The 24,445-nt window shown below is 52.4% G+C and overlaps 2 protein-coding genes across 9 annotated transcripts in view; both read right to left on the bottom strand.

The window, feature by feature from the left end:
* LOC119856780 (RING finger protein 112-like) overlaps positions 1–1,878 on the bottom strand; it is a 110,009-nt gene extending 108,131 nt beyond the window's left edge. Inside the window, exon 1 of the mRNA XM_043517134.1 lies at positions 1,762–1,878. The gene's annotated coding sequence lies outside the window, so the exon portion shown is untranslated. The remainder of the gene's footprint in view (positions 1–1,761) is intronic.
* The window catches only part of LOC119856776 (RING finger protein 112-like), a 53,092-nt gene extending 28,973 nt beyond the window's left edge, over positions 1–24,119 (bottom strand). For 3 of the 8 annotated variants that reach the window (XR_006282246.1, XR_006282245.1, XR_006282244.1), the window contains exons 1-13: positions 23,972–24,118; positions 22,972–23,075; positions 22,476–22,791; positions 21,785–22,000; positions 21,034–21,171; positions 20,695–20,799; positions 20,490–20,540; positions 19,781–19,837; positions 19,546–19,632; positions 19,255–19,384; positions 19,002–19,132; positions 18,551–18,604; positions 12,484–12,558 (exon numbers count right to left, since the gene is read on the bottom strand). Coding sequence is in view for 3 of the 8 variants with exons in the window: in XM_038404775.2 (XP_038260703.1) it covers positions 11,362–11,859; positions 12,484–12,558; positions 18,551–18,604; positions 19,002–19,132; positions 19,255–19,384; positions 19,546–19,632; positions 19,781–19,837; positions 20,490–20,540; positions 20,695–20,799; positions 21,034–21,171; positions 21,785–22,000; positions 22,476–22,791; positions 22,972–22,994 (1,881 nt within the window). In the remaining 5 variants the exon portion in view is untranslated. Of the gene's footprint in view, positions 1–9,220; positions 11,860–12,483; positions 12,559–18,550; positions 18,605–19,001; positions 19,133–19,254; positions 19,385–19,545; positions 19,633–19,780; positions 19,838–20,489; positions 20,541–20,694; positions 20,800–21,033; positions 21,172–21,784; positions 22,001–22,475; positions 22,792–22,971; positions 23,076–23,971 lie in introns of those variants that run through there. The other 5 variants (XR_006282243.1, XR_006282242.1, XM_038404775.2 and 2 more) reach the window with 4 other exon arrangements.
* Positions 24,120–24,445: the final 326 nt, after the last annotated feature.

The following is a 24,445-nucleotide window of genomic DNA, read 5'->3' as shown; positions in this document are numbered from 1 at the left end:
GTGATTAGGCCCTATGATGGTATCCCCTGAATAGATATGTGGACAGAGTTGGCAACGGGCTTTGTTGCAAGGATAGGTTCCTGGGTTAGTGGTTCTGTTGTGTGGTGTGTGGTTGCTGGTGAGTATTTGCTTCAGATTGGGGGGCTGTCTGTAAGCAAGGACTGGTCTATCTCCCAAGATCTGAGAGAGCGATGGCTCGTCCTTCAGGATAGGTTGTAGATCCTTGATGATGCGTTGGAGGGGTTTTAGTTGGGGGCTGAAGGTGATGGCTAGTGGCGTTCTGTTGTTTTCTTTGTTGGGCCTGTCCTGTAGTAGGTGACTTCTGGGTAATCTTCTGGCTCTGTCAATCTGTTTCTTCACTTCAGCAGGTGGGTACTGTAGTTGTAGGAATGCATGATAGAGATCTTGTAGGTGTTTGTCTCTGTCTGAGGGGTTGGAGCAAATGCGGTTAGACTAACACGGCAGCTACTCTGAAACTAAATCCTAAGACTCAATTCCTGTTCTGTCCCCGGCAAAAGCATCACCCAGACAGACCCAGACCCTTTGTTTCTCCCCCCTCCAGCTTTGAAAGTATCTTGTCTCCTCATTGGTCATTGTGGTCAGGTGCCAGCGAGGTTATCCTAGTTTCTTAACCCTTTACAGGTGAAAGGGTTTTTCCTCTGGCCAGGAGGGATTTTAAAGGGGTTTACCCTTCCCTTTATATTTATGACAGAGACATTGGCGTTATCCTGCACTGGTGGGACTAACCAGAACAGAGCTCCTGAAATCACAGAATGGTGGGTCCTTCAACCAAGGGGGCTGAAGGCTCCAGGAAATGACTGGAGGGGAGAAACCTGCCACGGCCAAGATTGTGACCTGCAGAAGTTCAGCATTAGACTACGAAGCGTATTCTCCCTTCTCTTTGCGTGTCGCCCTTTCCAGCTTTACTCGTCACACGAGGTGTCACCTAACCCTGGGGCCTTTTCTTTAATCAGCCTTGTTTGACTTTGAATATTAACCAGCCCAGGGCTGGGATTGGAATCAGCATGTTTGCCAGACTCGGTTAAATCGATAAGTGGCAGCGCATTGTCTCCATACAGGAGCAACGCACTCAATGGTTTCTGGGCGCGTTGCAGGAGCGGGATGGGCACTGCGGGGAGATGTCTCTGGGGAGCCCAGGAGTCGGGGTTCATTGTTTGTGGAGAGGACTTGCCAAGTCCTGAAGGGTTTGCTGGCAGGGTGGACAGGGAGGCTGAGACCATGACCCGTAACTCGCAGTTCTGGGAAAACCAGCAATTCATCACCTTGGCAGGTGGTTTCGGGGTGACTCAGGACAGGAAGGGTGTTGGGGTCCCTCTGCAAAAAGCAATGGGACAGTGGGAGCCTGGGCGTGGCCTGCAGGCTTGTCAGCTGCCTGTTGGTGTCCAGGCACCATCGCAGCATTGATAGCAGATTCCAGCGGTGACACCATCCCTCCCTAGTCTGGGTTGAACCCCAAACTGTCAATTGTCCAAGCACGGGGTGGGGGTGGTGAGGAATACATGGTGATGGGTGGGCGTGCTCAGAATCCGATAGACAGATGGACAAGCTAGGGTGCAAACAGATAGACAGACACACTACTTTCAGACAGAGAAACACACTAGGGTCCAGCCATGGCACCAGCTACCTTGACATGTGGTGGGGGGGCCACTCACAGACACGTGTGCAGCTCTGAGCCCTCCAGCTGTGGGCAGGATGGGGCCGCTCACACCCCAGCTCACTCATGCTCCCATTTACACTCACCGGGCTCCGGAGCCGGCGCAGCAGGTAGTTCAGCAGGAAGGATTTGCCCCGGCGCTGCTACCCGACGATGGACACCAGGCAGACGGGGGCATCCCCCACCCCACCCTGCTCCAGGCAGTGGCTCAGGGCCTCCTCATCCAGGATCAGGCCCCCTTCCTCGTCCAGACGCACCAGCTGCACCGGGCGCCCCGGCTCTGGCTGAGCCCCCGGCTCCTGCTGCAGGGACAGAGCAGGGTCAGATCTAGGACCCCACCCCTGAGCCAGTCAGTCCCCTGCTCCCTGCTGGATCAGAGCCCTGTGCCCCATTCTATCCCCTGAGCCAGCTTGTCCCCCACCCTGGTGTCAGATCAGAGCTGGTTCCCCCTGGAGGGGAAAGGCCCCATGTCCCATTCCCACCCCCTGGGTCAGCCAGTCACTGGCCTCCTGGATCAGAGCCAGCACCCTCTAGCGAAGAAAGGCCCATGTCCCGTTTCCAGCATCCCCTGGTCTCACCCACTCTGTCCCTCTCCCCTCCTGTGGTGTGTCTCTGATTTTCTCCACCAGGTTTTTGATGCTTGTGTCTGGGATCATCCTGTGCTTGAAGCAGGGGTGGCGGCACTCGGGGCACCGGTATGTCTGGGATGATACCTGGCTCCAGTGAGCCACGAGGCAGCCCCGGCAGACGTTGTGGCCGCACTCGATGGAGACGGGGTCGTCCAAGATGTCCAGGCAGATGGAGCAGGTGATGTCCTCCCGGAGTCCCTGCATAATCTCCCCTCGTGTTGGCTTCAAGGGACAAACCGAGGGGAGTAGGGTGTAGTGGTTAGACCAAGGCAGGGCTGAGAGCCAGGACTACTGGGTTTTATCCTTGGCTCTAGAAGCAGAGTGAGGCCTAGTGGTTGGACTAAAGGGGAATGGGAGCCAGGACTCCTGGGTTCTTTCTCCAGCTCGGGGAGGAGAGTGGGGTCTAGTGGTTGGACTAAAGGGGAATGGGAGCCAGGACTCCTTGGTCCTGCAGTTTTCCAATGGAAAGAGAAATTTTCAGGCTCTTACTAGACCTGTGAGACATTTTCCTCTTTTCCGTTCTCCCACATCTGATTCCCAAGTGAAACTAATTTCAATCTTGCCCAACGCATCCTCAGGCCCCGTTCGGTTCATGGCGTTCACAGCCCAGCAGGGTTAGTGCCATTGGGTTGAGTGGGCAAATGCTGGGGAGAGGGGGTGTATTTACAGCACCACCCACACCAGGTGATCCAGCGCCAGGTGTCTGGTCCCCAGCAAGTGCAAGGTGGAACTTACACACCTGGGACATGTCTGAAAAATTAACCAGACGAACTAATCGAGGGACTACACTTCCCATGGTGGGATTTCTCCACTTGGCCGGCCAGCTACCTCCACATTGTCCAAATCCCCTCCTGGTCCCCGAGCATGAGATACATGAGGTCATGCTGCAGAGGGTACGTGCCTCATGCTGGGGGACAAGGAAGGGACTCGGAAAATGCAGAGGTTTGGATAACAGGGTTTCAGAGATATACACCATATATCTATTGTTGTGGGATTTTAACTTCAGGATCAATCATGGGTTACGGACGTCCCTAGATTCTTCCTTTCAGAACTTTGCAGCTGGGAGAAGGTTGGCTAACTGCCATGATTTGTCATCTAGGGTTCTCTACACAAACTTCCCGAGGCTCTCTCTTGGGGGTCATGTCCATCACCCAGGAAACACCAGACTGACATTTCTAGTTGCTATTTTCCCTCTTTACACAGGTGTCCATTCTGGAGCTTTCTGATCTTTCAGGCTTTTAAACTCAGTGCATATCAATCATGTAGGATCTGTGATGGATTCCTCCCCTCAGGGTGCCACCTGGAACTGGGGTACCACTGAGCCTCCCTGATCCACCTGCCTGGGCTCCCTTCTAAACTGTATTGCTGGGACAACCTGCCAAGCCCTCTCCAATCTCCAGCCTGCACTTTCACCAGCACAAATGCAGGTAGGGACACATGCAGCTGCAATTACATGCAGACGCTCTGACCAGCCCCTGCATGGGAAGGCTACAGCTAGGGCATCTCCTAGTTCCTAAGGCATGCACTCCCTCTGGAGTATAAACGCAAAAATTATCCTGTCTTGCACTGTACAAGGAAATGTACAGCATAAGCTCATGAAATTCGCCCCCTCCCTCAATGTGGAGAGGAATATTCAGATGCTTTCTGCCCCAAGTTATGACTCGCACACACAAGTTTTAGATAAAGCAAAAGCAAGTTTAACAACTGCAAAAGATTTTAAATGATTATAGGTGATGGCAAACAGATCGAAGCAGATTACCCAGCAAATAAACAAAAAATGCAAACTAAGCTTAATACACTAAATAGTTGGGAGATGAATTGCAAATTCTCACCCTAAGAGATTATACAAACAGGCTGCATATTCTTAAGGGGCCAGCTGCACTTGATTGCAGCTTGGAATTCCCAGGTTCCAGTCACAAACTAAAAATCCCTTTTGCCTGGGTCCAGCACTTCCCCCAGTTCAGTCTTTGTTCCTCAGGTGTTCCCAAGAGTCTTCTTGGGTGGGGGGAGTCAGTGAAGAACCTTGATGATGTCACTCCCCTGCCTTATATCGCTTTTGCATATGGTGGGTACCTTTTGTTTCAAAGCTTGGTTCCCACGCCAGTCAGTGGAAAAATACTGACATCCCAAGATGGAGTCCAGCACCAGGTGACCTGGTCACATGTCCCTGTAGGGTCACAGCAGCCATTACTTGGAGGCTGTCTGTAGCGTCCTCAGGAAGGCTCCCCAGGTGGGAGATAAGCTTCTCCTAAGACCTATTGTTCTCCTAATGTGCCATTGCACTGAATAGGCCCTTCCCCACTGAATATCTAGAATGAAAACAGCTTGTCTAGTGGGCATTCCCCAGGTGAAAACACATTTCAAATACAGATACATAGAAATATTTCTAACTTCAGATACAGAAACGATACATGCATTCAAGTAGGATAATCATATTCAGCAAACCATAACCTTTCCAATGACACCTCATATGACTTATCTTGCATAAAATACATTATGATTATGTCATAATCATATAATATCATCACTGGGAAGAACATGGGGTGAAGTGTCACAGGATCCTTTTCCGAGCTATTGGCCAATGGATCTGCCCCAGAATAGGGGAAAGTTAAACAGCAGGATTCAGTCCCTGGATGCATCTCCACTATTGGCATCTTAGCTGACTTTACCTTTCAGCCATGTTGTTAATATCACTTGGGTCTATGGGCACCCTGCTCTTCCCCCACTAGCAAGACCTCTGCCGCCAGACAGAATTTGCACCAGTGTATGTTTTCACGGCAGAGTGCAACGGTAAAGGCTATTTTGGTGAGGTCCATTGCACATGCCACTTGTAATGACACCCACACACCAGCATGCGGCATAGATAAAAACATGGTGCACTGTGGGTAGATATCCTGGTATCGCAGCCTTGTGGGAAATTTTCACAGTGTACTCATAGATTCCTAGATTTCCAAGGACAGAAGGAACCATTGTGATCCTCTAGTCTGATCTCCTGGAGAATACAGGTCAGAGAACTGCCCCAAAATCTTTCCAAGAGCAGAGCTTTCAGAAAAACATGTCATCTTGATTTTTAAAAATGCCAGTGGTGCAGAACCCACCACGACTCTTGGTAAATTGTTCTAATGGTTAATTTGCTGTTAAAAATTTACACCTTATTTCCAGTCTGAATTTGTCTCGTTTCAACTTCCAGCCATTGGATCATGTTAGACCTTTCCTCTGCTAGTCTGAAAAGCCGGTTATTAAACATAGATACTTACTGACGGGGATCAAGTCACCCCTTAACCTTCTCTTTGTAAAGATGGGCAGACTGATCTCTTTGAGTCTAACACTCTAAGGCAGGTTTTCCAATCCTTCAGTCATTCTTGTGGCTTTTCTCTGACCCCTCTCCAATTTATCAACATCCTTCTTGAATTGTGGGCACCAGAACTGGACCCAGGATTCCAGCAGCAGTTGCACCAGTGCCAAATACAGAGAGAAAATAACCTCTCTCCTCCTGCTTGATAATCCCCTGTTTATGCATCCCAGGATTACATTAGCCTGTTTGGCTACGGCGTCACACTGGGAGCTCATGTTCAGTTGATTATTCACCACAACCCCACAAATGTTTTTCAGAGTCACCGCCCTGCTGGATTGAGTCCCCCAGCCTGTAAGTAGGGCCTGCATTCTTTGGTCCTAGATGTATATGAGACATACCTAGGGTACAAACTGAACTGCTCCCTGCAGTACCCCACTAGGAACACACCCGCTCAGCGGGTTTCCTGTTTACAATTACATTCCGAGATCTATCAGTTAGCCAGTTTTTAATCCATTTACTGTGGGCCATGTTCATTTTGTATCATTCTAGCTTTGTAATCCAAATGGCATTTGGTGCAAGTCAAATGCCTTACAGATGCATGCGTTTATTATGTCAACACAATGACCTTTATCACCCCACCTTGTCATCTCATCACAAAAAGATATCAAGCTCGTTTCCTAAATTAGTACTGTGAGATACTCTCTGGTGACAGAGAATTGTTGGCGCTTGGGGTCAAAGGTCCAGAATTCCTTCTGATATAACCCATAATCCACCCTTTCCTTGCACCATTGCCAAATATCCCGCTTTATGCAGGAGTGAGGAACAGAGCAAAGCCGCACGCTTCTTCCCCCAACACATCACTACCAGTGTTAAGGTTGCCTCATGCTGTTTCAGACCATTCCTGAACACTGGATGCCCCTGGATTTAAATCTCTGAACTCCAGAAATTGCAGAGTTGAGGCAAAGCAAAACTAATCTTCTAAAATACAGGAATTAAGGCCTTACGGCAAAGCAAACTTACCCCTCTGAAAACCTGGCTGAAGCTGACCCCTCAGCCCTGCTGCAGACTCTGTCATCTAGGACTGTTCCTGGATTCCTCCCTGATGCCGAGCTCTTGCATAGCAGCACCTGCAAGTTGCGCTGTCAATCATCTCCGGCTGCCTACGAGCCGTCACCCATCCTGGCCGATGATGACTTAGCTTTGGTTATTTACGCCATCGCCTCTCCCCTGGGCTGCAGCAATGTGTCACCCCAAGGCTCTGCCACTCTGGAAACTTCAGCTGTTCCATAATGCAGCAGGGCGTCTCCGTGAGCATATCACCCAGCCCTCCACTGCCCACACTGACTTCCCATGGAATAACTGCGATGCCGGTTTGGGGTTTCCCGGGGTGTCCATAGGTAATCACCACCCTCTGCTGCCAGCAGAACAGAGCCCTGTCTGTGCCCACCAGGGGATACTCTCGCTTTCCACTGGCAACTCGCAGACCCAGTGTGGCACGCTGGGCCTCAAAGCAACACCCTGGCATCCCCATAATCACCAGGGTCATATAATTATGATGTTTTGTACAAAGTCTGCCTTGAGAGGTATCACTTTAAAAGTCTTGATCTGTTGAACATTAATACCCAGTTGGATTGTCTGTGCTGTCTCTGGATGGGAAGTTATGAAGTTTTGCTCTGTGTGTGTGACTGAAATATGTTGTGAGGTTGGGAACACCCTCAACCAGCCTTTCAGGTGCAACAGTGGAGCAGCCAGACATGCTGATGGCCCATTAAAGGCCATCTCCCACTCCCAAGGATTATCCCAGGATCTGTATACAATGGAGACTTCTCAGAGAGAGCACGCAGACAATGGAGGCTGCTTGACTCATGTCATAGCATAGGCTCTTTCCAGCAAGCTGGAAGAAGCTATAAAAGAGGGGAAGTGACATCATCACTTGGCCTCACTCTCCCCCCCCCCCTCACTCGCAACTGGAAACACATCTGGAGAACAAAGACTGAACTGGGGAGGTGGACCCAGGCTGGACAGGAGAATCCCAGCCTGTGTAGTAAGGAACTAGACCATCAGAGTGAGACACGGCTTGATCCAAATCCTGTCCAGTTTATAGAACTCAGATCAGGATTTTACTTTTATTTCTTAGGAAACCAATTTTGATCTTATTACTTATAATCAATTTTATTATTTTTATTTATTATTACTTTGATCAATTTTGACCCTTATTACTTATAATCACTTCAAACCGGTCTTTCTGTAGTTAATAAACAGGTTTTATATTTAACCTAAACCAGTGGGATTTGCTTGAAGTGCCTGGGAAATCTGCTCAGGAACAAGAGCTGGTGCATGCCCTCTCCGCATTGAGAGAGGGGTGGACTGGGTTATAAACTTACACTGATCAGGCTTCTGAGGATGGCAAGATGGTACAGCCCTGGGATCATAGGCTGGGGGGGAAGTGGCTGGAGCCTCTTTATAGTTAGTTCATGAGTGAACTGGGAGAAGTATTCATGTAACTCAGCAGGGTAGGTCCTTGCCTGTGGACGTCTGTGTGAGTGCGGTATGTGGCAGAGGTTTGTGGCTTAGCAACAGTATCACAGGGTGAGAGAAAGCCCTGGTTGGAGGGACTCAGCAGTACCCCACTTCCAAGTAACATTCAAGGGACCCTATCTTACCAGGTGCTCTGCAAACCCCTCTGTATCCCACTGCACGCTGGCAATTTACAAGCCTGATTCCATTACAATCCAGTGCCCAGTCACCTGCCTTTGGCACACCCACAATGCACGCCGATCTGCTGCCTCCATGAAAACAGAGCTCCCCTGCTCCAATTCAGTTCCAGGCTCGCCTGCACACCACACAGGTTTTGTGAGGACCTGGGGACTAGAACCCATGTCTGCAGAGTCCAGGGCAGCTGATATTCCCACAGTGCCACCAGGGGCCAGGCTGAGGCACAGCCAGGGAGCACTGTGGGGAGTAGGTGCCACAGGAAGTACCACCCACAAGATCCAGAGTGACAGTACCCTGTGGCACTCTGATTGGTCAGCTGCCCCTACTTAACCTCCAGGGGTTGCCCCAGGAAATTGGCTGGGCAACCACAGATGTTGGCCTGCTGCAGCGCCAGATTCTGCTTTGTCTCCCACTCTCTAGTCTCTGATTCCAGCCTGACTGTGACCTGGACTCTTGTCTATGGGATCCTCCAACTCCTGCCTGGCGATGCCTGTCCCTGGTGGGCAGCTTTCAGCCCCATTGTGATGGCTAGGCCGGACGACCTACGCCCCTGTCAGGGTTCCCTCCCCCCCCCCCCCCACACACACACGCGCACACACACTCTGAACTCTGGGGTACAAATGTGGGGACCTGCATGAAAGACCTCTGAAGCTTATTTCTAGCAGCTTAGGTTAAAACTTCCCCAAGGCACAAATTCCTTTCCTTGTCCTTGGACAGTATTGCTGTCACCACCATGTGATTTACACAAAAATTCAGGGAAGGGTAACTTAGAATCCCTATCCCCCCAAAATATCCCCCCCTTTCCTAGGGAGACTTGAGAATAATATACCAACCAATTGCTTTAGCAATGTGAGCACAGACTAGACCCTTTGTCTTCAGGACACTGAAATCAATCAGATTCTTAAAAGAAGAACTTTATTTATAAAGAAAAAAAATAAAGGAATCACACCTGCAAAATCAGGATGGAAGGTAACTTTACAGGGTAATAAGATTTAAAACACAGAGGGTTCCCCTTTGGGCTCAGCTTCACAGTTACCAAAAAAAAAAAAACCCACAGGAATAAAAGTAGCTCTGTAGCATAGGAACATTCACAAGCTAAAACAAAAGATAACCTAATGCATTTCCTTGCCCTACTTACAATTTCTGTGGATTTAGATGGATTATTCCAGGTATATTTTCAGGAGATGATGTACCTGCTTGGCTTCTCCCTCCATCCAGAGAGGGAACAACAACAACAAATCAATCCTCCCCCAGATTTGAAAGTATTTTCTTTTCTTATTGGTCCTTCTGGTCAGGTGCCAACTAGGTTATTTGAACTACTTAACCCCTTACAGGTAAGGCAATTCAGTACAGTTGCCAAGGATACATAAAGGTTGCTACCCTTCCCCCTATTCATGACAGCACCCCCAACCCTTACAGGTTTACAGTCAAACCAAACTGAAGTTCATTTAACAGAGCCTCAGATACAGATTCAAATAAAAAGCAAGTAAAAGGAAAACATCAGATGCCGTCTAGAGCCCGTCCTTGCTAACAGGTTCCTTTCCTGGCTGCTGAGGTGTTTCTCTCCCTCTGGTTGGTTCTTACAGCACTTGTCCAGTCCAGAGAGCAGGGATCCCCTGTTCCCCCTGCTGGCAAAGTCACTCCTCTGTAATGGGCCATTTCTTCTGCTCTTATCCAGTCACAAGCTCTTGTCTCCAAGCCCAGGGCCCCCCTCTCCTGAGCATTCCCTTGGGGTTGGTTGGTCTCTGTAGATGACCAGCCTGCATCTTGTCAAGCCAGCAAGCCGAGACTGCCTCCATGGATGTGCATTGTTCTCACATTGACCAGGTCGGCTCCCAGCCTCAGGTTTGACTCCCAGAAGATTCAGAACTCAATATCCTACCTGGGACCTGACTCTAAAACAGTTATTCATACAGACATGTGGCAATAACCGTGACAAGCGGCTGGTTCCCACCATTCGGCAAAACCCACACACGACCCCCTTAGGTGAAATATTGAGAAGATGGTCAGATACAGGGGCCATATGCCCACCTGGCCATGTCTGCGCTACAATATTGAATCAAGTTCATGGTCTCAGCCTGATTTTCAAGGCACTTCATGCCCTGGGCCCACTGTGTCTAAAAGAGCTGAGAGATCCAAGGGGAAGACCATGGTTGACTTGCTGGCCCAGTGGAGTTTTCACCATTATTGTAGAAGCTCATCGGTGTGGAACCGATTTCCTTTAGCTTCGGAAGGTTTTATAGCCCTCCCTTGGAATAAATAATTATGCCTGTTTCTTGCATAGTGCTTTCTCTCAGTAGAGCTCAAACCCCTCACAATCTTTCAATGCATTATTATCCTTATTATACAGATGGGAAACTGAGGCACAGAGTAACTAAGTGACTTGGCCAACGTCACAGAGGAAGTCCATGGTAGAGCAGGAAACCCACATTTTCCTGTGCCCTCTCCCCTGGGACCCACCTTCCTGCTCAGAGGGGCAGCTGAAGATCTATCTCCCAGGATAGCACCACAGGACTGCCACTGTAGGAACTAAGCCAGGCGCCCACGGTCACCCCCAGCGGGTGATCTCAGGACATGACCATCGGCAGGGCATTTCCAAGCACTTTGCGTTGCAGCCAGAGCAGCCCTGCAACATGGAAGGAAGGAGGAGCAAGACCCAAGGGCTGGAAGTTAAAGCCAGACAGACAAACTCCCATTCGAAATGAGACCAGATTTCTCACAGCGTGAGTGATTCACCCGCGGGACCAGCTCCCCGGGAAACCCGTGAGGTCTCCATCTCTTCTGGCTTCCGAGCCAGACTGGCCGCCTTTCCGGGAGATGATTTAGTCCAACGGGAGATATTGGGCCCAAGGCAGGGGGAAGTGGGCGGCTTTCTCCAGCTGGGTGGCACAGCAGGTCAGACTAGAGGATCTAAACGTCCCTTCTTAGAATCTGGGGGCGATGGCTCCCCTCTCTGCGGTGGCTTGTGGGGAACGTGTCTGTGCCACGTGGCAGACCCGTCATCCCATTCATCAGCCCAAGATTGGGGCGGGGGGGGAGGGCACTGATCAGATCAGGGGTTTCTCCTCAGACAGATCCTCAGTGCCATCCCCCTCCTCCCTCCTGCCACCAGCAGCCCCGGCCCTCTCCCTATCCTTCTGGGCAATGTTCCCACCAACTCCCCCACCCACACCCACACCCACGACAATCCCGGCCACGGCGCCCGTCCCAGCCCCAATGGCCACAGCCACCTCAGCAGCGATGGCAGCGGCGGCGATCCCGGCACTGGCAGCGCTGCCCACCGGTCCCAGGACCAACGCCCCTGCGCCCACGCCCGCCAAAATGGCGAATTTCTTGAAGCGCTTCCCGTAGATCTCCAGGAAGGTCCCAGCCTCCCGCGTCAGCTCTGCCTTCAGCTCCGTCAGCTGGGCCTTTTTCTCCGGTGCCGGCTCCCGCATGTCCGTCTGGCACCGCCACAGCAACTGCCCGTGCCGCTCCGTGAACAGCTCTGCCATCTTGCTTGGCCGCACCTTCAGGCAGGCGAACATGTTCCGGGAGTCGCCGTCCTGCACCCGGCGCGAGAGAAGACGGCCAAGAGCATTAGAAGGGGCAAGCGCTGCACCGACCTCACCCTCCCGACCAAAATGGGGGCTCCCCTTGTGCCAGGTATGGTACAAACCCAGGACTGAGATGGGGGCCCGCCTCACGCTGGGCACACCACAGACCTGGACCGAGATAGGGGCCCCCCCTCGCACAGCACACAAACTCAGTGAGAAGCCATCCCTGCCCCAAAAAGCTCACAGGCTAAAATACCCAAGGGCAAGATCATTCTCCCACTTTGATAGATTGAGACTCTCTGGGCCTCAGTTTCCCTGTGATGAGCCCAGGGAAGTCTGCGACAGCACCATAAACAAAAGGCAGGAGTTCCAACTCCTGGTCCAGCCCATTAGCCACCTGGGCCATGACTACTCCACTACTGCAGCTGGCCACAGGGCAAACTTATCCTCCCCCCCCCCCCCCCCCGCCAACCCTGGTGCAGGAGTTTGAGCCTCCCATCTCTATAGCCACCCTAGGAACTGGAGATATGAGGTCCCATCTCCTACCCCAAAGCCCACAGCCAGTGGGGTTGGCCAGGATGGTTCCCAGGGTTCCCTGACTGGGGCACAGGGGCCCCTGCCGCACAGACTCACCTTCTCCTTCAGAAACACAGCGTGGTCTGCGCTGGCCCTGTCCAGGACTCTCTGGTTGTGGAAGATGATGGCCATCTGCACAGGGAAGACAAGGCTGGGGTGAGCCGCAGTTTATGGGGCCCTGTCTCCACCTAGCAACTACAGCTTCCACTGCAGCAACCTCATGTAACAGAGCGATGCTATTAGCCAGTGTGAAACTACAACTCCCATGAGCCACCACGGCAACTCAGCCTGAAGCCAGGCACCCAAACTATAAGCTCCATGATGCTCCACAGCCATGGACTCCCATGATGCACCATCTCCCTCCTCTATGGTGCATCATGGGAGCTGCAGTCCGACCAGAGAGCTGATGTATGGAGAGAAAAAAGGAGCATGCAGAGCCATAACTATAATTCCCATGAGACACCAGATCAAAGTATTTCAGCTTTTGATATTTCGCTGGAAACTCAAATTTCTCTGCGGGGGGGGGGGGGAACCAAACATTTTCCAACACACTCCTGAGACAGCTGCAGCAGCACAGGAGCTAGCAAACAGAGCTGTAAACAGGGGAGTTTGAGTGGGAGTTCTGTTGGAGAAGATTAACAGGACTTAGGTGGGAAGGCGATGACAGATACGGAGGTAGCGACTCCTGTAGTGGAAGACACATTGAGGATGACTGGATGTGGAAGCTGTGGTATATATATGATCCTGGAGGGGGGAACAGGTAAGAGTTTTTTCTGCATGAAATGCTGCCTGATAGAGCTGATGGAGGAAAAGATCAGAGGTTTGGAGATGCAGATGGAAAGTCTGGTTGAGTTTAGGAAGGGGTTTGAGCAGATGATGGAGCAAAGATATGAGGTATCTGAAGGGAAAAGCTCAGACTCACGGATGGAAGCAGGGCTGGGGAATTTTGAGGAGAGACTGGGTGAGGAAAGTGGCCAGTGGAAGCATGTGACTAAAAGAACCAGGCAGAGGAAAAGACGGGCTAGTGAAGGAGAAATAGAGCTTAGGAACAAGTTTGCAGAGTTGGAAAAGGAAGGAGGGGCTCAGCAGGTACTTGTTGAAGCTAGAAGGGTAAGGAAGAAGAGAAGAGAGGCTAGTCCTATAGGAAAATGGGAAGAGTCAAGGGAGACTACACCAAATATGAGCCCCAGAAGGATACAGGATGGGTTGTAGAGGATTATAAGGGAAAATAGGAATGGAAAGAACTTGTACCCAGAGGGAACAGGGGAGAGACTGGAGAATAGCACTGTCACCAGGAAAAGGCAGGTCTATGTGATCGGGGACTCTTTATTGAGAAGAATAGACAGGCCTGTAACCAGAGCTGATCCAGAGAATAGAAGGGTGTGTTGTCTTCCGGGTGCTAAGATACGGGATGTAGACCTGAGGTTGAAAAGGATCCTAAAGGGAGCGGGAAAGAATGCCCTAATTATCCTTCATGTGGGAACAAATGATACGGCTAGATCCTCGCTAGAAAGTATTAAGGGAGACTATGCTAGGCTGGGGAAAACGCTTAAGGAAATTGAGGCTCAGGTGATCTTTAGTGGGATCCTTCCTGTTCCTAGAGAAGGGCAACAAAGGTGTGACAAGATTATGACTGTCAACAGATGGCTTAGGCAGTGGTGCTATAAGGAGGGCTTTGGGATGTATGGCCACTGGGGGGCATTCACAGACAGAGGACAGTTCTCTCGGGATGGACTTCATCTGAGTAGGGAAGGAAATAGACTTCTAGGATCAAGGCTGGCACAACTGATAAAGAGAGCTTTAAACTAGGAATTAGGGGGAGATGGTTGGGAGATGTCCAGGTAATCTCCACGCCAGATTTTAGCATTGAGAGGGAAGAAGATGAAGTAAGAAAGGATCCAGCCGTGGGTAGGAGAATGTATATAAGGAGTGAGGGCGGTGTGGATACTAGTCTAATAGGTTATACTGGCTGTAGAATGACTGTGCCTAATAGGGTACAAAATGTGAGCGAGGCCAAACAGCAAAAATTAAGATGTTTGTACACCAATGCGAGGAGTCTAGGTAACAAAATGGAGGAACTAGAGCTACTGGTGCAGGAAATGAAACCAGATATTCTAGGGATAACAGAAACATGGTGGAATAGTAGTCATGACTGGACTACAGGTATTGAAGGGTATGTGCTGTTGAGGAAAGAAAGAAGCAAAGGTAAAGGTCGTGGAGTAGCATTGTATATCAACGATGAGGTAGACTGTAAAGAAATAAGAAGCGATGCAATGGATAAGACAGAGTCCGTCTGGGCAAAAATTACATTGGGGAAGATAACTAGTAAAGCCTCTCCTACGATAGTGCTTGGGGCGTGCTATAGACCTCCGGGATCTAATTTGGATATGGATAGAGCCCTTTTTAATGTTTTTAATAAAGTAAATACTAATGGAAACTGCGTGATCATGGGAGACTAACTTCCCAGATATAGACTGGAGGACCAGTGCTAGTAATAATAATAGGGCTCAGATTTTCCTAGATGCGATAGCTGATGGATACCTTCATCAAGTAGTTGCTGAACCGATTAGAGGGGATGCCATTTTAGATTTAATTTTGGTGAGTAGCGAGGACCTCATAGAAGAAATGGTTGTAGGGCACAATCTTGGCTCAAGTGATCATGAGCTAATTCAGTTCAAACTAAATGGAAGGATTAACAAAAATAAATCTGCAACTAGAGTTTTTGATTTCAAAAGGGCTGACTTTCAAAAATTAAGGAAATTAGTTAGGGAAGTGGATTGGACTGAAGAACTTATGGATCTAAAGGTAGAGGAGGCCTGGGATTACTTTAAATCAAAGCTGCAGAAGCTATCGGAAGCCTGTATCCCAAGAAAGGGGAAAAAATTCATAGGAAGGAGTTGTAGACCAAGCTGGATGAGCAAGCATCTTAGAGAGGTGATTAAGAAGAAGCAGAAAGCATACAGGGAATGGAAGATGGGAGGGATCAGCAAGGAAAGCTACCTAATTGAGGTCAGAACATGTAGGGATAAAGTGAGACAGGCTAAAAGTCGAGTAGAGTTGGACCTTGCAAAGGGAATTAAAACCAATAGTAAAAGGTTCTATAGCCATATAAATAAGAAGAAAACTAAGAAGGAAGAAGTGGGGCCGCTTAACACTGAGGATGGAGTGGAGGTTAAAGATAATCTAGGCATGGCCCAATATCTAAACAAATACTTTGCCTCAGTCTTTATTTACCTAGATTTCAGTAAGGCATTTGATACCGTGCCACATGGGGAATTATCAGTTAAATTGGAGAAGATGGGGATCAATATGAACATCAAAAGGTGGATAAGGAATTGGTTAAAGGGGAGACTGCAACAGGTCCTACTGAAAGGCGAACTGTCAGGTTGGAGGGAGGTTACCAGTGGAGTTCCTCAGGGATCGGTTTTGGGACCAGTCTTATTTAATCTTTTTATTACTGACCTTGGCACAAAAAGTGGGTGTGCGCTCATAAAGTTTGCAGATGATACAAAGCTGGGAGGTATTGCCAATTCGGAGAAGGATCGGGATATTATACAGGAGGATCTGGATGACCTTGTAAACTGGAGTAATAGTAATAGGATGAAATTTAATAGGGATTAATAACAAGAATTTTAGCTATAAGTTGGGGACGCATCAAATAGAAGTAACGGAAGAGGAGAAGGACCTTGGAGTATTGGTTGATCGTAGGATGACTATGAGCTGCCAATGTGATATGGCTGTGAAAAAAGCTAATGCGGTTTTGGGATGCATCAGGAGAGGCATTTCCAGTAGGGATAAGAAGGTTTTAGTACCGTTATACAAGGCACTGGTGAGACCTCACCTAGAATACTGTCTACAGTTCTGGTCTCCCATGTTTAAAAAGGATGAATTCAAACTGGAGCAGGTACCGAGAAGGGCTACTAGGATGATCCGAGGAATGGAAAACTTGTCTTATGAAAGGAGACTTAAGGAGCTTGGCTTCTTTAGCCTAACTAAAGGAAGGTTGAGGGGAGATATGATTGCTCTCTATAAATATATCAGAGGGATAAATACAGGAGAGGGAGAGGAATTATTTCAGCTCAGCACCAATGTGGACACAAGAACAAATGGGTATAAACTGGCCACCAGGAAGTTTAGACTTGAAATCAGACGAAGGTTTTTAACCATCAGAGGAGTGAAGTTTTGGAATAGCCTTCCAAGGGAAGCAGTGGGGGCAAAAGATCTATCTGGTTTTAAGATTCTACTCGATAAGTTTATGGAGGAGATGGTATGATGGGATAATGGGATTTTGGTAAGTAATTGATCTTTAAATATTCAGGGTAAATAGGACTAATCCCCTGAGATGGGAGATTAGATGGATGGGATCTGAGTTACTACAGAAAATTCTTTCCTGGCTATCTGGCTGGTGAATCTTGCCCATATACTCAGGGTTTAGCTCATTGCCATATTTGGGGTCGGGAAGGAATTTTCCTCCAGGGCAGATTGGAGAGGCCCTGGAGGTTTTTCGCCTTCCTCTGTAGCATGGGGCATGGGTGACTTGAGGGAGGCTTTTCTGCTCCTTGAAGTCTTTAAGCCATGATTTAAGGACTTCAATAGCTCAGACATAGGTGAGGTTTTTCGCAGGAGTGGGTGGGTGAGATTCTGTGGCCTGCGCTGTGCAGGACGTCGGACTAGATGATCAGAATGTTCCCTTCTGACCTTAGTATCTATGAATCTATGAAGCCACCTCTGGAGCAGAGCATATGGGAACAGCCACACACAACACTGCATAGGGATGGGCTCACCCAGTGCTGAGATGCAGCCACTTCTGGGGTTGGGGGAGAATCACAGAATATCAGGGTTGGAAGGGACCTCAGGAGGTCATCTAGTCCAACTCCCTGCTCAAAGCAGGACCAATTCCCAACTAAATCATCCCAGCCAGGGCTTTGTCAAGCCTGACCTTAAACACTTTTAAGGAAGGAGATTCCACCACCTCCCTAGGTAACGCATTCCAGTGCTTCACCACCCTCCTAGTGAAAAAGTTTTTCCTAATATCCAACCTAAACCTCCCCCATTGCAACTTGAGACCATTACTCCTTGTTCTGTCATCTGCTACCACTGAGAACAGTCTAGATCCATCCTCTTTGGAACCCCCTTTCAGGTAGTTGAAAGCAGCTGTCAAATCCCCCCTCATGCTTCTCTTCCACAGACTAAACAATCCCAGTTCCCTCAGCCTTTCCTCATAAGTCATGTGCTTCAGTCCCCTCATCATTTTTGTTGCCCTCCGCTGGACGTTTTCCAATTTTTCCACATCCTTCTTGTAGCGTGGGGCCCAAAACTGGACACAGGACTCCAGATGAGGCCTCACCGATGCTGAATAGAGGGGAACGATCACGTCCCTTGATCTGCTGGTAATGCCCCTACTTATACCGCCTAAAATGCCGTTGGCCTTCTTGGCAACAAGGGCACACTGTTGACTCATATCCAGCTTCTTGTCCACTGTAACCCCTAGGTCCTTTTCTGCAGAACTGCTGCCGAGCCACTCTGTCCCTAGTCTGTAGCGGTGCCTGAGATTCTTCAGTCCTCAGTGCAGGACTCTGCACTTGTCCTTGTTGAACCTCATCAGATTTCTTTTGGCCCAATCCTCTAATTTGTCTAGGTCCCTCTGGATCCTATCCCTACCCTCCAGCGTATCTACCTCTCCTCTCAGTTTAGTGTCATCTGCAAACTTGCTGAGGGTGCAATCCACACCATCCTCCAGATCATTAAATGAAGATACTGAAAAAAACCGGCCCAAGGACCAACCCTTGGGGCACTCCACTTGATACCGGCTGCCAACTAGACATGGAGCCATTGATCACTACCCATTGAGCCTGACAATCTAGCCAGTTTTCTATCCACCTTATAGTCCATTCATCCAGCCCATACTTCTTTAACTTGCTGGCAAGAATCCTGGGGGGGGAGAGGGGGAGCAGCTGGGGAATAACCTCACAGCAACACAACATGGGGATGGCTTGCCCGACAGAAGATGCAGCCACCTTTCGGGCGAGGCAGCAGTAATAAGACAAAAGTAAGGTGCAGTTTTACATCAGAAGTGAATTCAGGAGGAGGGGCACACACCCCTTGATCAGGTCAGAGAAGGTACCTGAGTGGGAGAGGAGAAGCCGAAGCAATGTTTCTTCATCAGATCAGAGAATTTCTGCAAAGAAAGCACAAGAAAGCACAATACAGACTCCACAGGGCTTAGAAAAGTGGCAACATGGGGACAGCTCGCCCGGCGCTGAGATGCAGCCACCTCTGGGGCAGGGCAGCTGGGGAACGGCCATAAGACAATGGTGGGAATCAATTTGGCGGGGGAAATGAAGAACTTCCCTGGATGATTTAGGAAGGCTCAGTAGAATCATCCAAGCTAGGATTCTGCTAGGCTATAAATACAACCCTAATTCCTAATTAACAAAAAGTTCAGCAAAAAGGGCTAAGCCCCTGTCCCGCAGCACGGCGCCTCTTTGTCCCACCATGGAGGCATAGGGTCAGCATTGACAGCCAGGGGAGAGCACCCCCTACTGAGACCCCATGCCCAGCTGGCCAATCCCCACCTTTATCTTGGCAGCAAGCTGTGTGCCGGTGAGCAGTGCCCCATGCCGGTCCCTCCAGACGTGTTGACCGGCCGAGTCCACCAGGCCGGTGACGTAGTCCCTCAGGCTGTCCCGGAAATCGTCATCCATGTCTGCGAAGGGGAGGGACATGGCAATGAACCCAGAGCCGAAGCGTCCCCCCACGGCCCGTTCCCCAGCAGACACGGAGATGCCCTCTCGTGCAGGCTCAGAGCCGCTATCCCTGGTCCATTACCTCTCAGGCATCCCTGGCTTCCAGTCATGATCCGCTTGCCGGGGAAGGGCATCAGGTAACAGCGGGTGCTGCTTCTGCTCAGCGCTTCCAGGGCCTTGGGGTGTTTGCAAGGGGACCTCGCCTTCAGCATCTGCCAGAGCCAGGGGAATCAGCAAAGTGACACATCAACTGAGGGAAATATTCCGGGACCCATTCCCTGTTCCCCTGAGCCAGCCAGGCCCTTGCCCTGGGGCCGGAACGGAGCCAGCACCCCCCAGAGGGCAAAGGCCCCGTGTCAAGCCCCACAATCACCTGTCGGACGTCTCTCAGATGCTCCTTCCCACCGTCAGTTCCAAGGACCAGGGAGTTGCTCCAATCCCGCACCAGCAGGTCTAAGTGCTGCAGGGGAGACAGGACAATCTCAGGAGGGGAAGGCTGAACCCCTTGGGTGTGGGGCAGGGAGTGGCTGGGACAGGAGCATCCCATGCAGTGGGGCGAGGGGATTGCATGGGGAAGGGTGGGGGGATGAGGGGGAATGTTGTCTTACCTGAACGGACTCCAGCTCGTATTCCTTTCCCACCTCTTCGGCCACGTGCAGAAACATCTGCAGAGCAGAGAGAGCAGGCGGCTGAGATCACTGGGGCAGGGAGGCAGGTGGGGGTGGAAATCCTATCAACAAACACCACCCCCCCACACACACACACAGCTGCAGCTCCAGCTTGGTCTGGGGCTGTTACCGGGGTCCCATGGCTTCCCCTCTGTGCTGCAGAGACACCTAGTGGCCAAAGATCAGAACTGCAAGTCAAGGTTCCCCTGCCCCCTGGCGGGGCTCTGTTTGCCCCCCATGCCCACCGACGGTAGGAACAGAATAGACCAAGATGCCAAATATTGAGACTTTCCCAGAGTCCTGGCAACACCCGTGTTCTCAGTAGGCATGGAGCTCGGGCAGGGGCGAATTCCAGACCCTGAAGCAGCACAGAAGCTGGGCCCTGCTGGATACGGCCCCAGGACTCCTGGGTTCTCTCCCCAGCTCTGGGAGGGGAGTGGGATCTAGGGGTCTAAAACAGCAGGGGCAGGGAGGGCTGGAAGCCAGGACTCCTGGGTTCTATCTCTGGCTGTTCCACAGACTCCCCATGTGACCTCAGGCAAGTCACTGAGTCTCTCTGGGCCTCAGTTTCCCCAGCTGTAGAATGGGCAGACCACCCTCTTGAGGCTGTATGAGAATGGCGCCACGTCCTGCCCTCCTCCCCCCTCACCTCCAGATATTCTAGATCGGGGTCCTTTAGCTGGCTGGAAACATTCAGGATCTGCAAGTAATCAGAGAGGACAGGGTTAGATACAGAAACCAGCACGACCCTCTCCCCGCAGCGCAGCGCCCCTAGTGCCAACCTGGGGCATCGGGGCCGGCCCTGGCTGCCAGGGGAGAGTGCCCCCTGCAGCCCAGCACCCCCTAGTGCCTACCTGGTAGGAGCCAAGCAGCATGGAGAGGGCGGAGAGTTTGACGCTGGTCTCCGTGTCTCTGGTGATGTCCATGGAGCCCTCGGGGTCGACCAGCAGCACAGCCACCTGGGGGGGGGGGAGCCACGGGCCGGGGTCACATCCCAGCTCCCCACTCTGCCCCCCACATGGCCCTGCACAGAGTAAGACCCAGCCCCTGAGGGGCACTGTGTTCCCTGCCTCCCATCCCAGGCCCCGGTCACTGAGCTCACCCAGCCTCTGTCTACTCTGCTCCCCCAAGTAGAGATCTGTTGTGGTCACTCATCCCCCACACCCCATTTCCCCACCATTCTTCCCACTCACCTGCCCCCCCTCGGAGGGGACCCAGAAGGGCTGACTCCACACCCACACCCCCTTGGTGACGCTGTGGGCACCAACTCGCCACTCGAACCCCTCCAGGGGCTCCTCCTCCCGGCCCATCCAGGATCCGTCCTTCACATCCTGGGCGGGGGGAGAGAGATGCGGGGAGGAGCAATTAGTGCAGGGGGGCAGGGGGACTGTGGGTATTTTATTAGCAGGCAGGTAGCATGAGGACCGGTGCACTGGAAAGATGGACAGGCAGACTCAGGCTGAGACAGACACACAGACAAGGGTCTAGACGGACACACAGCTCCCCACTCCCCTGACACAGCTGACCGGACGTGGCCGGGGACACACGTCACAGATCTGTGCTGGTCTGAGCCCCTCCAGCAGGGGACAGGAGCGCCAGCATGAGACGGGGAGGGGTGAGCATCAGACAGCATGAGACGGGGAGGGGTGAGCTACCAGCCACCCTAGGGCTCCCATCCACATGTAGTGCCCTGTGGGAGGGGAGTGGGGTCTAGTGAGTTAGAGCAGGGGGCTTGGGAGCCCGGACTCCAGGGTTCTCTCCCCAGTTCTGGGAGGGGAGTGGGGTCTAGTGAGTTAGAGCAGGGGGGCTGGGAGTCAGGACTCTGGGGTTCTCTCCCCAGTTCTGGGAGGGGAGTGGGGTCTAGTGGGTTAGAGCAGGGGGGCTGGGAGCCAGGACTCCTGATCCCCTCCCAGAACCAAGGATAGAACCCAGGGCTGCACTCACCAGGCTCCGGAGCCGGCGCAGCAGGTAGTTCAGCAGGAAGGATTTGCCCCGGCGCTGCTCCCCAACAATGGACACCAGGCAGACAGGGGCATCCCCCACCCCACCCTGCTCCAGGCAGCAGCTCAGGGCCTCCTGGTCCAGGGTCAGGCCTCCTTCCTTGTCCAGATGCACCAGCTGCACCGGGCGCCCCGGCTCTGGCTGAGCCCCCGGCCCCTGCTGCAGGGATAGAGCCGGATCAGAACTGGGACCCCACCCCTGTGCTGGTGAGTCCCTTCTCCCCGGGATCAGAGCCCCATTCCCACCCCCTGGACCAGCCAATTCCACCATGGGCCAGATCCAAGCCAGTGCCCCCTAGAGGGGAAAGGCCCCGTGTCCCATCCTCTCACCCCCACTTCCAGCTAGTCCATGTCCCCTCACTGGGGCCCCCTATCTGGAGCCACAGCCTGTTTGCTCAGGGGTTAATTTCTTATCAGCAGGTCTGAGCCCTGAGTGCTCAGCTCCCCCCATATCAGCCCAGAGACCAGACCGGTTGCTAAAGGGACACAGGAATCACGTTAGCCGGCCTTCCCCCTGACCTAGCGTGGAGATAGGGGACACCATGCTGCAGGGAGCAAACATGCAGCTGTTCCCCACCTGCCCCACCCCAGAGATGGCTGCATCTCTGGGCCAGCCTCAGGTGGGCTGCACCCACCTCAGGGCTCGCTGTCCCTGTCGCTGTCAACGTCTCTACACGTGGCAGGTTTCTGATTTTCTCCACCAGGCTTTTGAGACGTGTGTCTGGAGTCATCCGGTTACTGGAGCAGGGAGCCCGGCACTCGGGGCACTCGTACCCCCAAGCCGAGACCCCACTCCAGTGAGTCACGAGGCAGCACCGGCAGAAGTTGTGGCCACACTCGATGGAGATGGGGTCCTCCAAGATGTCCAGGCAAATGGAGCAGGTGACGTCCTCCTGGAGTCGCTCCACCATCCCCTCTGGAGTTGGCTTCGAGGATGGGGGTGGGATCAGCCTGGGAGACACACAGCAGGGGGCCAGTGAGCCAGGACTCCTGGGTTCTGTCCCAGCTGGCGGGGTGGGGGAGGCAGAGGATTGGGGTCGAGTGAGGGGGAGCTGTGAGCCAGGATTCGTGGGCTCTAGCCACAGTGCTGGAATAGGTTACACCTGAATTGGGTGGGACTGGAGTGCTTACCCTTTATTATTTGCATTTCCCATAATGCAGCGGGTGACAGGCTGGGCTCCAGTTGATTGATTTCTCCTCCTGGGCTGGGACTAAAGCCAAACTCTGTTGGAGAACTGAGACAACAGAACACCAGTAGATTAACCCTCTCACACCCACTGTGCTCAAACAGGAGGGCTGGCAGAGGGGGAAACTGAGGCATAGAGCAGGGATGGGACACTCCATGTCCTAATCCCAATTCTTGAGTGCTGAGTTCCCCAGGGCTCTCCTTGTGTACTGGGGACCCCCCCATCCCCATTTGCACCCCAAGAAATGAGCAAACTCTCTTGGGCCAGCACCTCATGCCACAGCCCCATGCACCCAGAACCCAGGGGGTCCAGCTCCCCGCCCCATTCTAACCGACTCCTCCCCCCTAGCGTTGGGGAGAGAACCCAGGAGTCCAGGCTCCCAGCTCGACCGCACTAGCCCCCACTCCCCTCCCCGAGCTGGGGAGAGAACCCAGGAGTCCTGGCTCCCAGCCCCTCTAAGCCACCAGACCCCACTCCCCTCCCCGAGCTGGGGAGAGAACCCAGGAGTCCTGGCTCCCAGCCTCCCCAGGTTCTAATCCCTAGACCGCACCCCCCTGCCAGAGCCGGAGCGAGAACCCAGGAGTCCGGGCTCCCTGGCATTAAACGCTACTCATTCCCCTCTCTGCTGAGGGAGGAAACCGCGCGCCCCGAGCCGTCGCACCTGGGGGGAGCCCGCTGCGCCCCCCTCCCCACCGGGGCGCAAGTGCGCCGGGATTTTCAGCCGCTCGGGGTTTCTCAAGCCGCTCTCGGGCTTGGCGGCCGGGATCCGCGGGGCTGCGCGGGGGGTGGGGGCCGGGCCCCAGGCAGACGCCGGGGGGTGGCTGGGATTTACCTTCGGTGCCCCCCCAGCGGCCGCTGCTTGGAAACCAGCCACTCAAAGCTCAGGTGGGTTGGCTGGGGGCGGGGGGGATAGACTGGAGGGGACGATTCTGGCCCCCCGTTACCTGTCCCTCAACTCGCTCTGCCAGTGTCCAAGATTTAATCCCGGGGAAACGAAAGTAAAACTTCAGCTGATTTCTGTTTCCTCCTGCCCAGCAGCCGGGCTCTGACCGCGAAGGAGATTGGCTCCGGGGGGGGGAGGTGTAGCCACAGGGGAGGATATGAATAGCCACTGGTAGGTGGGGCTGGGGGGAAGGGAGCCAGGACTCCTGGGTTCTCTCTTTGGCTTTGAGAAGGAAGGGGGGGGTCTAGTGGTTAGAGCAGAGGCTGCTGGGAGCCAGGACTCCTGGGTTTTATCCCCAGTTTTAGAATGCGGAGGGGGGTTAGTGGTTGGGGCTAGGAGCCAGGACTCCTGGGTTCTCTCCCTGCCTCTGGGAGGGGAGCGGGGTCTAGTGGGTAGGGGGCAGGACCTGGCAGGGCTCAGTGTAGACATAAAACTCTTCTGTGCACTTTCCCTTCCTCTATGTCCGAGGACAAAC

This window comes from Dermochelys coriacea, chromosome 6 (genome assembly GCF_009764565.3).
Source record: "Dermochelys coriacea isolate rDerCor1 chromosome 6, rDerCor1.pri.v4, whole genome shotgun sequence".
NCBI classification, from domain to species: domain Eukaryota; kingdom Metazoa; phylum Chordata; order Testudines; family Dermochelyidae; genus Dermochelys; species Dermochelys coriacea.
Note: the sequence above shows the minus strand (reverse complement) of the source record. Positions and strands in the feature narration are given on the sequence as shown.